This window comes from Phalaenopsis equestris, unplaced genomic scaffold (genome assembly GCF_001263595.1).
Source record: "Phalaenopsis equestris unplaced genomic scaffold, ASM126359v1 Scaffold000388, whole genome shotgun sequence".
In the NCBI taxonomy this organism is placed as follows: domain Eukaryota; kingdom Viridiplantae; phylum Streptophyta; class Magnoliopsida; order Asparagales; family Orchidaceae; genus Phalaenopsis; species Phalaenopsis equestris.
Window position 1 is genome coordinate 3,776 of NW_018164830.1, and position 16,424 is coordinate 20,199.

A 16,424-nucleotide genomic window follows, 5' to 3' on the forward strand; every position below is an offset into this window, starting at 1 on the left:
AAGAAATGTCTGCATCTCCTGTCTGTATTATATCTTTTACATGTAATATATCCTCCCCATTCTCTTATTCTTTCAATCTCTGTTGTGGGATTCAAATTTATTTGAAGCAATTTAAATTATTTCTTAACCTGAAAATTATTAAGAGTTCCCATGATGGATCAGTTAATGCTCAAATACAATTTACATGGGGGGTTATTCACAGGTTATGGCGGGTTATATCTGCTTTATACAGGGAGGGTTATTCAGAGGGTACGGGCAGGTTATATCTGCTTTATAATCTCCTGTAATCTCTGTGTAACTTTCCTATACTGGAATTACATAATACGGAATTTATTTGTAGGTTATAGAGAGGTTACAAGTAGGCTATAGGGAAGCTAAAGGGAGTATAACACGAATATAACCCCTTTATACCCTCTGAATAACTCCCGACACACACATCTCTTAGTATGCAAATATTTTCTTGTCATATAGATGAGTAAACTTGATTAATTTTTATTTTTGGCCACCAGTTTTTTTATTTATTTTATATCTGCAAACAAAAATGAATTCAAAAACAGAAGTGGAATCACCTAAGCAGTGTTTTTTTCCATTGCTAAGAGTAATTGAGAACTTAAATCATTGAATTATTTGTTATCATCCAAAAGAAAGGTTAAATTTATGGTATACTCAAAATAGATTGTGGATTTAAAAAAAATGGGATGAGACTTGTATATAATTTGATAAAAATACTGATAGCATCAGTTATAATTCTGATGAATAATTAAACGCAGAAAAAAAGGTTCGACGAAGTAATAGCCAATGCGGAGCACCTTATCTCTTCTGGCTTCCATATTCTGAAGCACTTGCAGGTCGCAGCAATACGTTAGAATGGCTTATGGAGCGGTGCTGGGTTCTTTTTCAGTTCCCAACCATTGTATCAGTGGCGAGTTTTCAAGTCAGCTGCGAAAACTTAACCCTCTTCTCCGCATCTTCCCGCCGTTGAGCAGCCGCCACAAGGCGAAGAAACCAAAATCCATTGCTCCGGCTACCAGGGCATCTCTGTCTGCGGCAAAGGAAGCAGTCCTCAGAAGCTTTATTGATAGAAAAGCTTTAAAGGTAATTCCTTTGGCCTCTTTTAAGCTTCTCGGCTCTTATATTTTGGGTCTTCTTATCTTCAGATCATTTCCGGACTTCAAAATTTTGACAAGGAGAAGGTGGCGTCTGTTGTCATTGCAGCAGAAAAGGTTTGAACTTGACCATCATTTACTAGTGAAAATTTTCATGCTATTACTTTACATTAGTCGGAAACCATGCCAATTTGATGCAGGAGAAGATGGATTTTACTGAATTTGGAGTCAAGTTTTTGGTGCTGGAGGAATAAAATGAAACTGCTCAATGTTGGAAATGTTGAAAATTACAATAATTGTGGATACATCTTAAATCCATTTCTGGGCTTAATTGACCGAGACATGATGTGAATCTCTCATCACGGGCTTTCTACTTTGGCTCATGTAGAATGGCTTTTTCGTGAGACAGTTTAGGGAAGAGTATAGGTGTATTTTGAGCAGCGCTTATGTGCCTTGGTGTATTTTGAAGGTCTCAAGTCCGAATAATGGAAACACACTCTTTATAAATGTAGGGATAAGGCTGCGTACATTACATTAATTCCTCTATTGGCTTTAATTTAGCGGAAGCTCAATAAATTTGGTATGCTCAAGTTAGCCTCAGGGAATGAGGATTGAGGCGTAAAGGAGGTGGTTGGTAGCTCAAGGAAGATCTCAGCTGAGGGAAATGATAAGCTCGTTTCTTAGAGATGAGAAATAGATGGGAAGAGAAAAAGTAATGATGCTTTGTAGTTTAATTTCTTCTTTTAAAATCCTTTCTAGTTGTTGTGTATGGAGGGTGTAATGTCCCGTTTCTATAATCGGGGGAGAAAAAATGAGAAAACTGAAGAAGTGGAAGTGAGGAGTCGATCGAAAGGGTGATGAATCGAGAGGGTTGGATAGTTGAAGAAATTGGAGATGAGTCAAACATTCAGAAAATTGAAACGAGTTTTAATAAGGTTAAGGTGAGTTTTAATAGAAAATTGAAACATTCAGAAAATCAAAAAGGTTAAGGTGAGTTTTAATAAGGAGATCGGAAGCCTACACTATGAGTTTGCCTATCAAATGACGTGGCCTAGGAGAGATCACTTAACTGGGAGTCAAGTGGCGTGCGAAGGATAGGAGAATGATGCGGGAGACGTCCTAGCCGGTGACGAGGAAGTATCGACATCGGTGTCGAGCAATAGAGGAAGAGTCGGCGTCGGTATTGTGTGAAGAAGCTCTTCCGGGTGCACACGCGCTTCTTCCATACGAAGGAGGTAAGCGTCGACGTCCAAACTCATGCGGGGGGAGCTGAATGCAGGGAAGGAGAGAGTGATTCGATCGCAAGAAGAAATGTCTGCACACAATTAAGGCTTCGATCGAAAAGGTTAAGGTGAGTTTTAATAAGTTTAATTAAAATATTTGATAAGAATTTTATACTTATAATATATATTTAGGATTATATAAGATATAATAAAAAAAAACTTTAAACTTAAATGATATAAAGTAAATATTTTAAATAAAAAATTAAATTTTATTAATCATTTTTATAGACTTAAATTTAAAAAGAATCGAGGTGAAGATAAATTCAAGGCAAATCAAATAACAAATTAACTGACATCGAGGTAAGTACTCGTACTTTTAATATATAGTAATAATTTTTTTCTTCTCAACAATTTTTTAGTTAATGACACTTGAATATATTTTATTCTGATTGAGATATTCTTTTCTTTATCGATCATATTATTATGAATGTTTGTTGTTATTTACTATCATGCATTGGTGTATGCGTTATATAATATGTTGAATTGAATGCGATGAACACATAAATGATATGTTTATATTGACTGCTTGTATGTGCATGATTAACTATGATAGAATTGCCTCTTTATGGTATTAATGAGAGAACACTAAAGTACTCATGCACGTAAATGAAAAAAGATATTAATATTGATGTGTCTTAATTGACACAATTTTTAGACGGTGCTCTTGTGACGATTGTACATATATAGAATGATATTGATATGATAATATTTATTGAATAACATTGTCAAATATTTATATTGATTTATTCAAAACTTTAACTGACATGAATATTACTTTCTTTTCCCTTGAATTACTATAGTTTAGAAACATGAGTATTCACTGACTTATTTCGTTCACTGTTATTTTTAAACTAATTTTTCAGGTTAATTTATTGATTAAAAGATGAACAATTGAAGAGAAAATATGTATAGAATATGCAGACAGCTAGCGAGGTAAATTTAATTTTATTGATTTAATTTAATTTGATTAGTGACTCTTTTATCTGTTAAGTTCTAAATGAATATAGAAGACTTAGGTTCCACCGTCCGATTGTCTATACCCGTCTTAGTTAACTCTAAGCTCTGGAACTGGCGTGATAGAGGGAAAATACAAAAGCTTCCAAAGTAAAGCAACACTTACGTGGATAGCTTCATTAAATATCAAACTCCACATCAATTGCACAGTTTTTTTTGGGGTTATTCATAGAAATAAGAACAACCTATTTAAAGGTTCTTTGAGGTATTTAAGAGGGCCCTTTGTGTAGTTTTGTCCTACATTTCTTTCTGGACATCCTACCATCATTGGAGCTTTTTATTCTTTTGAGGAACTAGGGAATGAATTTTCTTTGTAGAAGTCCCTATTGTAATTTCTCCCAATTTTATGAATCTTGTTTTGCAACACTTTTATTTCTTTAAGGCTGTAAATTCTCTCTTGGTTTTACACATTTGTTTTTCCTGTAAAAGCTTTCCACATTAACCTTAGTTTTTAATCTTTGGGTTGCTCGACTTGTCATGCCATTATGATTGGGTGTTTGTTCTTATTTGTTTGCTTGGGTAGATTGCGGATTTTTATTTCTAGTTTTCTTTGTTTCTGGTGTTTCATTACAAGATGTTCTCCATGAAATCTTGATTGGTTGATCTCTTTTATTGTTGGTTTTGGTGTGCTATCAGTCTTTTGTGCCAATACTTTGTGTTTTTGCTTTGGTGGATTGTGGATGACGTGGGAACTTTCCTGTTGGGTCGCGATATTCCACATGGAGCACAAAATCGGTCCCGTGAACACGAGATCCTATTGAATCACAGAAAATCCCACGATTGCAGTGACCAAACAGGAAAATCGTCTGATTTCAGTCAAGTTTTTTGCCTTTTCTGATTTTTTGCCTAATTTCAGTCAAGTTTTTTGCCTTTTCTGATTTTTTGTCTACTTAATCGTCTGATTTCAGTCAAGTTTTTTGCCTTTTCTGATTTTTTGCCTACTTATTTTTAATTAGGTAATTTTTATTATGAAACTATTTATATATTTTGTTTTTTATTTTGGGATGACTTTTCAGTGTTAGTGTATTTTGGAGATTGTATATCTCTTTTTTGCTCTAAGAAGTGTTGTATCATCTTCATTATGCATGTGGTGTGCTTTTATCTTGTTCAGGTGTGCTTTTATCTTGTTCGGGAACATGTGGTGAACCTCCTCGCAGTCTGTACCTCATCATTTTATGGTTCTTGTCACTATTTCAATATACACAACTGTCGAATGATGTTGAACCCCTTCCAAACGCCATTGACCTCTTATATTTATGTTTCGTCACTATTCCACAACTTTCTTCCCTTTAAGACTGTGTTTGAGATTGTTGTGGCTATATGAAATCTTAGTTCAAAAGATACCGTGGAAAATCTATTGTTTAAAAACTGGTGTTCTAGGAGTTCTTTTTAAGAAGTTTTATTTTGAAAGTGCTATCTATAGATAAATGTCTGAAATGTCTTTATGGAATTAGGGTAAATTGGATGTCCCTAGCCCCTAAATGGTTCCAACAATAACAAAAATCACCTATACTACCATGCAATTAGATTTTTCCATCAGTAAAAATAAAACTGCATGGCAGTTATTACTGTTATAAGCTCCTATTTACAAAATATTGTGATACTTTTTTTCAAGATCTTTAGAAGCTATTACAGTGTCCTAAAATCAAAACCCGCCTACACTTACATAAAAAAACGCTCCATAACAATGAAGAATTATATGATAAAAATATGTACTAACAAAACAAATTGTAGCAGCGTGGAAAATAACATACACAGCGAAAAATTTCCCATTACCAAATCTCAGCCCCTCTCCATCCTCTCTATTTAAGCCCAAACTTTACTCTCTTTCTTGTTTTAAACACACACTATTCTGAAAAATAGTTGAAAGGTCTAATTTTGGAGCAATCAAAGAACAAGGAAGACATCTTGAGAGGAATGCATGATTTAGGAGGCAAGATCGGGACTTTTGAAGGCACGCTGCAATCTTTCTCGCTGAGAGGGCGACATGAAGGAGAGCTTGGGCATGCTGCAATCTCTTACCAAATTTTTCGATCCCGTGGATGCCTCTACGTAAATTAGGAAAATCTAAATCATAAATGTGGGATGCAGGCCTTTAGCCACAATCACAATTTTAATAAAGATGTGCGGCGGTTTGTATCGCGACCACCCACACGTGATATTCTGATTCGGTTTAGAACTCGTGCTCGAAAGTAGAAATAGAAGCTCCACCCTAATCCACTCTTAAAATACATTGCGCCTTAAAATGGTATCACCTGGTTTTGGAAACCGATAAATCCCAAATTTTTAAGAATTTTTTGTTTTTACACCCACCTAAAATTTCACATAACTTTAGTGATTGACCAACTCAATACTCCAACCACCCATTCTACCATTTCTAGCCCTAAACCTAAAATTTTTAAATTCAACTTTTTCACCTCTACTAAATTTCACTCTGACACCTACCACAAAAATTTAAGCCCTCGACTAACCTTAATTTGTAATTCTACATCCGTCGAAAACCTAATTGGGAGGAAAATATATCATGTCGTTAAGGAGAAACCCTCAACGGGATGTTCAAGAGCTCATTATGGAAAACATGCAAAGAAAAATCTGCCAATTGCAATAGAAGTTTGTTGTCTATGAGAGGAGAAAATTTGGTGAGATTACCTATAATCACAACGGCAGCTCATTAGATTTAGAGGAGGAAGTGAATTTCTTTTAACATATAGTTTTTAGTGATGAAGAATTATTATCCTGACAATTTGGTATATAATATCAAAGCTAAAATTTTGGAGTAATTGTTGATTTGTCGAATTTTGACTATCGCATGGATCCAGACAAATTCATGGAGTTGCTCCAAGCAATATAACAAATTTTTGACTATAAGGACGTTCTAGTGACTATGAGGGTAAATCTAGTTTTCATTAAGTTAAAGAGGAGCATATCTCTGTGGTGGGAGAATTCTAAGTATCTTCGACAGCAAGAGGAGAAAAATAAGATCACCACTTGATTTAAGATGAAAAAACAGCTGCAACACAAATAATTTCCCTCTAATTACTGGTATGATATGTTCATTAAACTCCACCAATCGCCCTTGAGAGATTCATTTTTCCCTCTAATTACTGGTATGATATGTTCATTAAAGTCCACCAATCGCCCTTGAGAGATTCATTTGTGGTGGTATAGTTGAATTTGATTAACTCATATTTAAAGGTGAGTTGATGGAACCAGAGGATCACAAAATGTGAGGTATTTTTGAGGACTGATGTCAGCTCTCAAGAATGTGGTGTAGCTGCAATCATATTAGTCCATATTTCAGGGTCTGTTTGGGCAGCTGCAACTTATTGGATAATCTGCTGATAAGCTGATTAAAAATAATCTGCTGATAAGTTAGGTGTGGTGACTATTACAAATTTTTATTTTCTTGGAAAAGCTATACTGCTGCCAGAAAGCTACCACCGCACCTTGATATGTGCGGTGTAAGAACGCTGTTTTTAACGTTTTGAAAACGCATAAGCTGCCAAAACGCAGTTTACCCAAACAGGTGAGGTGCGTTTTCAAAACGCCACCGCACCAAATAAGCTGCCCCAAACAAACCCTCAATATACATACCCTAGCTTTGAAGGTCAATAAACAACAACGTAATCAGATGACAACCATACCTTATAGACAGAGTTCAACTCAAGAATTAGACAACAAAAGTATACCTAGTGGAGCATCCTAACCGAGTCCACTCGAGGAAAAGCTAGCTCAGAGTCAAGGAAAAAATAGAGACCTTTAATACTCCAAAATTCTTCTCAATAAAAAAGTTCCTCGAGTGCCGCAACTTTGGACATATTACATCTGATTGCCCAAATAGGTAGGTGATCTCTTTCCTCGAGCATAAAATAATTGAAGAAATTGATATTGATACACAAAACACTAAATGTGATGAGGACTCAAAGGAGTATCAACTTTCAATTGATGAGGGTGGTATGCTAGCAATTCAAGCCGAGCTCATGAGAGAGACTCCAATAGGATTAACATTGGTTGTCCTAGAAAATAATGAGTCGAATGATTTAATACTAGAAAAGGAGCAAGTTGAAATAGTTGCAGATATCATGATCAAGAGTTTATCTCTTTGGTAGTTGTCAATGGGAATGGTTCAACATGCCATATATTCATTTCATAGCTGGTTTTGCTAGTCAAACTTATTTATCTAATGCGCCCAACCTAGTATGAGCAGTGAGAGAAGCAGTTTTTATATTTAATGATTTGAGGCATGTTTTGTGAGAATTATCATCTATATTCTGTTCCAATTCTGGTTGTGCTAACAAAGTATGACTACTTATTCTACCAGGACAATTTTTGGAATGACTTATGTTTTTTAGAATTACATGGAATAGACGTGAGCATGGATTTTATAGTGGAGTTGCCTTGGACGCAGCTAGACAACATCTTTGTTATGATTGTAGTAGTTTGATTTCAAAAGCTTCGTGGAAGGAAGATGAAGCTCCTCCTACTCGTGAAGTGTGTGCATTTTTCATTAATATAAAAATAAAGAGTTACAAAACGAGGCTAAATGAGCCACCAAAAAGCAAAAGAAAGAGGGTACAAAGTATTAGCCCCACAAAAATTCCTATCCCTTGTAATAAAAGAAAGCAAGGGATGACTATCATATAATTTTTTAACAAAAAAAATATCCTGTAAGGCAAGTCGAGCATGAAAATGAGCCACCTTGTTGTTAGATCTATCAAAATGTGAAAAAAAACCTGGCGGAAGTTGGTTAGAAATGCTATCTTATGGCCACCTCCCTCATCTTGATCCCAAGCCTTCCTTTCCAAAGTGAGCCGAATAACATCCACAACATTGTTATTGTCCCCTTCCATCACAAAACCCTTGGTTTGCAGCATCCACGGTGCAATCAAAGCACCAATGTATCTAGGCGCTTCCTCCTCAACCTAAGAGCTATCCCACTGTAAAAGCTTTCGGCTTGTAGCAACAATGCAATTTCCCATCTCGTCACGCAAAATTACCCTAAGATTCGCAAGGCTCGCTGGACAAATGGCCCCATCCATGTTCACCTTAATCTAGTAGAGGTGTGGGGGGGGGGGGGGGGGGGGGGAGGACAACCAATGCGACCTAGGAGTACCTCATTGCTTCTGGATGGCGAAAGAAGCGGTGTGGGTAAGAGAAGTGAGGTTAGTTGACGCAAAAATGGTTAGGGTACCATACGTCCTGCCATGCTTCTTTGCATTCTTAGCACGCCAACAATGGCAAACAACTCCACAATAAATTATTTCAGTAGCTACTTGCATTTTGGGAACTGGCAACATCCAATTACACACCTCATCCAAGCTACCAAAGCTCACATCCTACTCGGGGAGAAGCTTTCTCGCCGGGTCACCGGATTCCGCGTGGAGTGCGGAATCACTCCCACAAACGTTGGAATTCACAGTCGCAGAAAACTCGCAATTGCGGTGATTGGACAAGGAAACCGTCTGATTTCTTGTTTCGAACCATTTTTTTTATTTTCTGATTCCTTTCCTATTTTTTTTATTTCTATTTAGATATTTTGTTTTGGGGGACTATTTTTATGTTTTGTTTTCTATTCTAAGAGGACTTTTTTGTGTTAGTGTATTTTGGATATTGTATCTCTATTTTTTGCTCTAAGGAGTATTATACCCTTTTCCTTTTGCAAGAAGCGTGCTTGTATCTTATTCAGGAACATGTTGTGAACCTCCTTGTTGCCCATTCCTCAATATTTGGTGGTTCTTCTTGTTGTTTTCAGTAGGGATAGCAGCCGAACGACGCCTATCCCCTTCCAAACGTTCTCGACCTTGCATACTTTGTTCCCTCGCTATTCCACAACTACCTCCCCTTTAAATCCACTCTTAAAATACCTTCTAGCCACCCTAGAATGATGTCACTAAAGTTTGTATTTTTCTTTCAAAGTGAAACCTAGGACTTGAAGTAGAAGAGCTCTAAAGGCTCCCTAATCCCTACCTTTTGAAGATATCTTGGCAATTTATCGTTCTCCAATAAGTAGAAATTGGTTTCCAAGTTTATTTTTTGAGCGTTTAATTAGGTGGGATTTGTACCAGCATAATTCTGCTCTAGGAAACTTAGCTTGGAGGTTTGCCAAGTTTAGAGGAAAGATTTACCATATTAATCAAGAGAAATTTAGATACATACACACAGTTCCTATGCATTTACATATCTAACACCCAAAGTTTGATTTTTACAGTCGTAACATCTTAGTGTCATAAACCTATGCATGAAAAGGTGCATTTTACTTTTAGAAGCTATATATCATGGTTGATGCGATGTTAAAAATTTGAGTTTTATGCATGTAAATATAAATGTTTAATCATTAGATATGTAAATACATATGAATGGTGTGGTATGTATGTAAATGCCCCATTAATTATTGCACTTGCTGCAATTGCTTTGGCAACTCATTTTTATGCAAATTATGGTTAGACTTTTTTTTGGTAAGGTATGGACTGATCCTTTTGATCTTAAGGCTTTTCATTTGTTCTGGACTGCTCATTGAACTTCTAAGTTGCCCTCTTCATACTCAGTCTGCTCTGGGTATATTACTACGTTTCATCTTGTGTGGAGTTAATTCATGATTCGCTTGCTACTTGTATTCTTTTATTAACCACTTTAAATGTTTATTTTGTGTAAGTTGAATCCTAAATGAAATACAAGTTTTGAAACTATTTTATTAACAACTTGGATTCTGTACATTTAAAATGTTCTATTACTTTGTATTGGGTGCTCAAATTCCCATAATGTCCTCCTAAGGAAACCAATCGGATCACATAGTCTAGTTTGATGTAATTCTTTTGCACTTTCTTTGCATTTTTCTTTTTGTTTACCATTTCAACTATAGTAAAAGTTTTATGATAAGAATGTAATGGATTTGAGATACTGAATTTTCGGCTTTGTTGCTCCTTTCTGTGCCCAAACTTTAATTTTGTTACATTGTGTTTTTAAATCTGCTACAGGGAGGCGCCACTCATGTTGATATAGCTTGTGATCCAGATTTGGTAAAGCTTGCTATGAGTCTCACTTCTCTCCCGGTAAAACTACTGTTCATTTGCGTGTACTTTACTTTGTATGTGTTGCATGAGTGTTCCTGAATTTCTTATGTTCGGTGTTTGTTCAATATTTGAGGAGTTCTATGATGTTTGGTATTTTTACCAACTTTTAAATTTTTAGCCAAAGAACTTGTCATAGTTTTATGTAATTTCTTAGACGTTGTTATAGATTGAAATCCCTGGAGTTCTATGATGTTTGGTATTTTTACCAACTTTTATATTTTTAGCCAATGAACTTGTCATAGTTTTATATAATTTCTTAGACGTTGTTATAGATTGAAATCCCTGATAGATATGTGTATCCTATAGAATAGTTTAATAACCATTCTTTCGGAGTGGGGTTACTTGTATTATTATTTTATTTTGATCCTTATGCATCCTATTGTGAAATAAATTTGCTCCTGCAAATTATAAGAATTCAAACAATCAGAAAATTATTTCACTAGTTCCTCAATACTGACACTTGTACACTTCTCATAATGTACCACATTTTTTTATGGATAATGCTATCTTTAACTTATTTTTCTTCATCTCAAATGCATTCTCTTTCTAGATCTCTACAAGGTCACCTCTTTTCAAGATGTCGTCTCTTCATAGAATCCTCAATTTCAGTCCCCTACTTTCATTCGAGTCTTTTGGGTACCCGCACAACTTGGGCAAATAATGCTTACTATAGCTTCTGATAATTGTGCTTCCAAAGTGGAGTCTTTTCAGTAAGTCTAAGCAGAAGCACTTCTTGAGTAGCAAGCTTCTTATCTTCTTCGAACTCCTCCTGGCTCATCATTTTCTTGCTACTCTGTTCCTTTTCCCCACTTTTTATATATTGTTCTCTTGAAAACTTTATTGCTTTGCTAAGTGGAAATTCTATGTGGAAATCTGCCCACCTATATGCAAATTACATTTGGAATTTGAGCTAGAACCTTGAAAACTTTAATGTTTTGCTAAGTGGAAATTCTATGTGGAAATCTGCTACTGGGGGTTATGTGCTTTGCTAAGTGGAAATTCTATGTGGAAATCTGCGTCTGGGGGTTATGCCATCATTTGGAATTTGAGCTAGAATTAATGCACTTTAACATCTAGTTAGTATTTTTTAACGACTATTATAGTCAATAACCACACCAATTTTTAATAATATTATTCTTTGTTGCACTATTTATGTGCTCAAATATTTGCCATCATCTTTTGTTTGCTTTCAGTGGTTGGAACTCTTTGTTAGCATGCAAATCATGATTAATATTAGTGGTGAATCTGAAACCATTAAATCTATATTTAATGTAAGGAACTTATCCTTTAATTGGAATTAATATTGGAATTACGTTTACAAGAGAAGTGGAATTATGAGTAATTGCACACGCATGACCAAAGTTAAAATCTATCTTCAAGTTCCTTCCCGTGCTATGTTGTGGCATTTGTATGCCTAGCTTTGTTAAAATTGAGTGTTTTTCGGTAACCCCAGCCCTGCTCCCCCTGGCCCTAGATTTATACCTATCTTGGTATAAGTTCCTTCATCTCTTGCTATGTTGTGTTCGTTGCAAGTCCCCATGTAGCTTTGTTTAAGTTGAATGGTCTTGGGTTAAATTCTTAAATTATTAATTAGATATTAAATTAAATGTTTTCTAAAGATTCCTCTCATTAATGAAAACTTAATGATCTAGTTTGAGGTTTTTTATAGATGATAAACTCTTCAAAATAATTCTCTCTTTTGATCATAAGAGATCACTTTTGATTAAGACTAGTCAGTAGGATTCATTATGCTTTTTAACATTGGTTTGGGTTGGTGAAAAGACAAAAGTTGTTAGCTCAAAGTAGATGGTTGTGGGGGGGGGGCGGGCCTATGGGTTAACCAAATGATCATTGAACAACTGTAGATTGAATTATCCAAAATAACTTTGTACGCTTAGGTGGAAAGCTTGTTGAAGGGGCCAATTTTAAACAACTCTTAGCTACTTTTATACTGGCTCACAACTCATAGGTTTGATCATTGAGGAACATTCGGGCTTAAGCCATAATTGTAAATAATGTAGCAATGCAATCAAGCTTACTACTTGATCAGATGACACATGTTACTTTCTTAATAATACTATATTTTTTAGTGTGATCATTTGGACATACTTGTTTTGACTTTTGACTCATTATTTAGCATTGGATGAATAGGTGGCTGCTGTGAGCGCAAAGCGAGCGGTTATTTGTTATGATATATATTTTGTTGGTGGAATTGGGCATCCCCACTAGTTTTGATTTTGCCTTAAATCCACCATCAGAAAGAGAGAACCCTAAGAACATTGCCCTTGAGCTATAGTGAAAATTAGATGATTTTATTCATTAAATAATGATGCCTAATTATAGACATGTGAGATGAATACAATTGGAAGAAAAAGAATCTAGATGTATATTTTTCTAAATGCTATACTCTCCCAATACAACTTCCTATTACTATTTACGAATATGCTAACAGGATCTGTTTCTATCTACCTTCTGTGAGACATGGCAAGGTAGCTCGTGTACAAGCTTTAGGAAGAAAATCTGTCGAAAACCTTGATCTTATATGGCTTGAACACATATGACAATGCTCTTAGGCTTCATAGTAGGTGTTGCTACCATTTCGAATATTTTCATTAGTAAATAATAAATTTCACTTTTAGTGTACTGTAATCTCAATCTCATTCCATTACCATCCCATTCTGTTTTATTCAGTAACTCATCCATTTAAATTTCTAAAATGTGATTTTAATTTTTTATTTATTTTGTAGGTTTGTGTATCATCTGTAGATCCGACATCATTTCTCTCTGCAGTTGAAGCAGGTGCACGAATGGTCAGGGCTAAAACCTATAATTTACGCTGTCAATTGCTGAAAATTTTTGAATATTACAACTAATTATAACTGGAAATGCGCTTGCAGATTGAAATTGGTAATTATGATTCATTCTATGAGATGGGAAAACAGTTCTCTTCTGACCAGGTAGTACAACTTATAAATGATTCTATAATGATGTTCCTGCTGCTTTTGTTTACACAAAAAAAAAAAGACTATTTTAATTAGTAAAAATGTTTATAAAGTTGAGAGAAATTTTGATGATAAGTGCATTAACCATAAAACATAAATAAATAAATAAATTAAAAGAATTTAAATTTTTGTTGATTCGAATCAATCATAACTTAACAGTTTCTTCTTAAGAGATGGGCACCTCATTTGAATCGAGGAAAGAAATAGTAGAGGTGTAAAGAGATAGAGCAAGAAAGAAGAAGCAAGGAAAAGATGACATTCGAAGCCATAGAAATAAGTGCTCCAGGAAAGAAATAGTAGAGGTGTAAAGAGATAGAGCAGGAAAGAAGAAGCAAGGAAAAGATGACATTCAGGGAGGAAGAGTGTCGAAGCCATAGAAATAAGTGCTCCTGGGCTTTGGTTCGGGAGGCGAAGTTGATGCTGAGGCTTCATGTATGAAGGAGAAGAGGAGAGGATGGTGTTGACCTTAAAATAAGAAAAAGGAGAATAAAATAAAATTAATTAATTAAATATCTCCTTACTTGCTCCCGCCACAGACACCCGCTTTGAATCTAATAACTGCCACCGCTCTCTTACAAACAGATCAAAAAACCTTCTTTGGTTGTCTGTCCACTCATGAATCTTCATTTTCGTTCGCAACCACTTTCTCCTCCACATCATCTTGTTCCTCCTGTTCTAAGCCATAATTGATGTCGTCTCCTCTATGCGACCGACGCCGCAACTACTTCCTCTCCACTACCACACATGCCTTCCACCTGCTTCAGTTTCACAGTAACCACAGTGTTGCGATGCGCAGAGAGACCTCCGTAACTCCCAAATTTCTCTTCCTTCTGCTTCGCCTCTCCTCTTCTGTACGATCGATGTCGTCGCCTCTTCTCTGCCTCGCATGACCCGACTCCCTCGTCTTCCTTTCCTATGTTCAAAATCAATGCCGAACGCTCCCCTTCACATGCCCTAGCCGTGAGCATCTTTCCCTGTTTGCTACGGCCCGAGTAGCCCCAGAAGCCACGCAAGCTCTACTTTATGCGCTACCCAAGCCAATCTCTGTGTCAACCCCTTTATTAGCCTCCCTTCTACTGTACTCGCAACCAAGAGCCTCCACAACTACCGTCGACTCCTTTGCATGCCACCCCATCTGCCTTACCTGCACAAAGCTGCAGGGAGCCTTTTCTCTAACAACCCAACCTCCTTCCATTTAAGCCCATTTACACCTACCCTCTTATTCTAATCGAACCCGATCACTCAGCTGGAGCACCTACCCTAGCTTTTTCTGCTTATTTTACTGTTCTTTTTTTTTAGTATTGTTGTGTCTTATATTAAAAAATTCAGAAAAAAATAAGTTGTATTTGTTATTTCGTTATTCGTCGTCCTCACCATGGACCAGCATTGTTGTAGATCATCATAGCCAAAACCGTCGAAGCTCGGAAAACTATAATGAAATGGCCAATAAGGAAATTTTTAAAATGTCCATTCGAGGAAGTGCTAGTTCCAGTCATGAGGATTTAAGTATCATTCGGGAAAAATCACAGACTCGTCGATACCAGAAGCGAGTATTCTTACCTGAAATAAGTTTAATAACTTGAAATAGGTAAAAAAGGAATAGCCTACTCTTAAAGTAAAACAATTTTTTTGGAACCAACAACACCAACTTTTGTTAAGGAGAAGAGAAGACCAGAAAGTTTGTCTGCTAAAGTGGTTAGAGTTCTGAAGGTTGCTAAAAAGAAGGTCTCATGAAGAAAAAGTATGAAAGATCTATCATGATTGGTGCTAACAGAGAGGCTGTAAAAAGACAATCATCTACTATGATAGCCCAACATCAGCTTAGGAAAGTGCCACTTGTTGAACAATGAGGCGCGACACTCTGACCACCTGTCCATGAATTCGCCCTCGAAAGATCTCGGTGGAAAGGTAAAGAGATATGGAGGCCAAAGCCTCTTGAAAGATACTTTTGCTATGGAAATAAAAGGTGTGATATCTGGTTTGCACTCCCAAAGTTCCGCTATCCGTAACTTCCATGAGCAGTGCCATCATTATTTGCCTGATATTTGTGATCTTCTCTGATTAGTGCCATTTATTCTAGCTTCTACTGATTTATGTTGTTTCCATTCTTTTTTCTTTATGTTGTTGTCACTGTATTTCCCTTTATCTATAACTTCCGTTTTAAGCAATTTTTACTTTACTTTCTATGATGCTAATATTTGTTGCTGCCAATATTTGTTGCGTCAAAGATGTCCTCTTCAAATTGAAAATGCTTCTCTCTAATTTAACATATGATTTTTATTTTCTAATGTTTCTTCATTTTTTTCCTCAGTAACACTCCATGATCATGTCGACCGTTTTGTTGTTCAACTTTCACTTTCGTAGTTTGAAAATGTGATGATTTTGTGATTTTAGAAATAATTTAAATATAAATATAACCTTTTTAAAGAAGTAACTTTTTAATTTTTAAAATAAGTGAGACCAAACGAGTCTCACATTTTAAGGTCTCACATTTTAAATAACTTAAATAATTGAATACAATACTACAAGTAATACACTTATCCCGAAGGATAAATATATCACTTGTAATAGGGATTCAATCACCTAGATTAAACAATTTGTGACATCCGTGTTAGTCTGCGAAATATTTTTTATAAAAAGGTCAACAAGTTCCCCTACCTAACATAAAAAATTAGATAGGGTTTATTTTATCTGGGTTCCTAATTCCCTATAGAGGCAAGCCCCTATAGTTAATTACATCTTAAATGACAGAAATCATTTAAGAAAATTCTCGATTAAGATCAAGTTCATTTAAAAAAACTCTCGATTAAAATCAAGTGGTTTTGCTTTCAAGATTTCAAAGTTTAGGTTTTCATGATTGGACATGGGAAAATCAAATAGGAATGACTCAAAATAGGAACAATTATTTAAGGAATTCAAAGGGAAGAAAAGTAGGGGATATCACAGATC

The 16,424-nt window shown here is 35.7% G+C and overlaps 1 protein-coding gene across 1 annotated transcript; it reads left to right on the forward strand.

Annotated features, from left to right (window-relative positions):
- Window positions 1-615: 615 nt before the first annotated feature.
- Window positions 616-13,462, forward strand: LOC110026626 (uncharacterized protein ycf23-like; the record flags this gene model as incomplete). Its single annotated transcript, XM_020727632.1, has 5 exons — window positions 616-1,095; window positions 1,158-1,223; window positions 10,378-10,452; window positions 13,221-13,283; window positions 13,371-13,462. Coding segments are annotated over exons 1-5 (524 nt in total), but the record flags the coding sequence as incomplete, so codon positions are not given.
- Window positions 13,463-16,424: the final 2,962 nt, after the last annotated feature.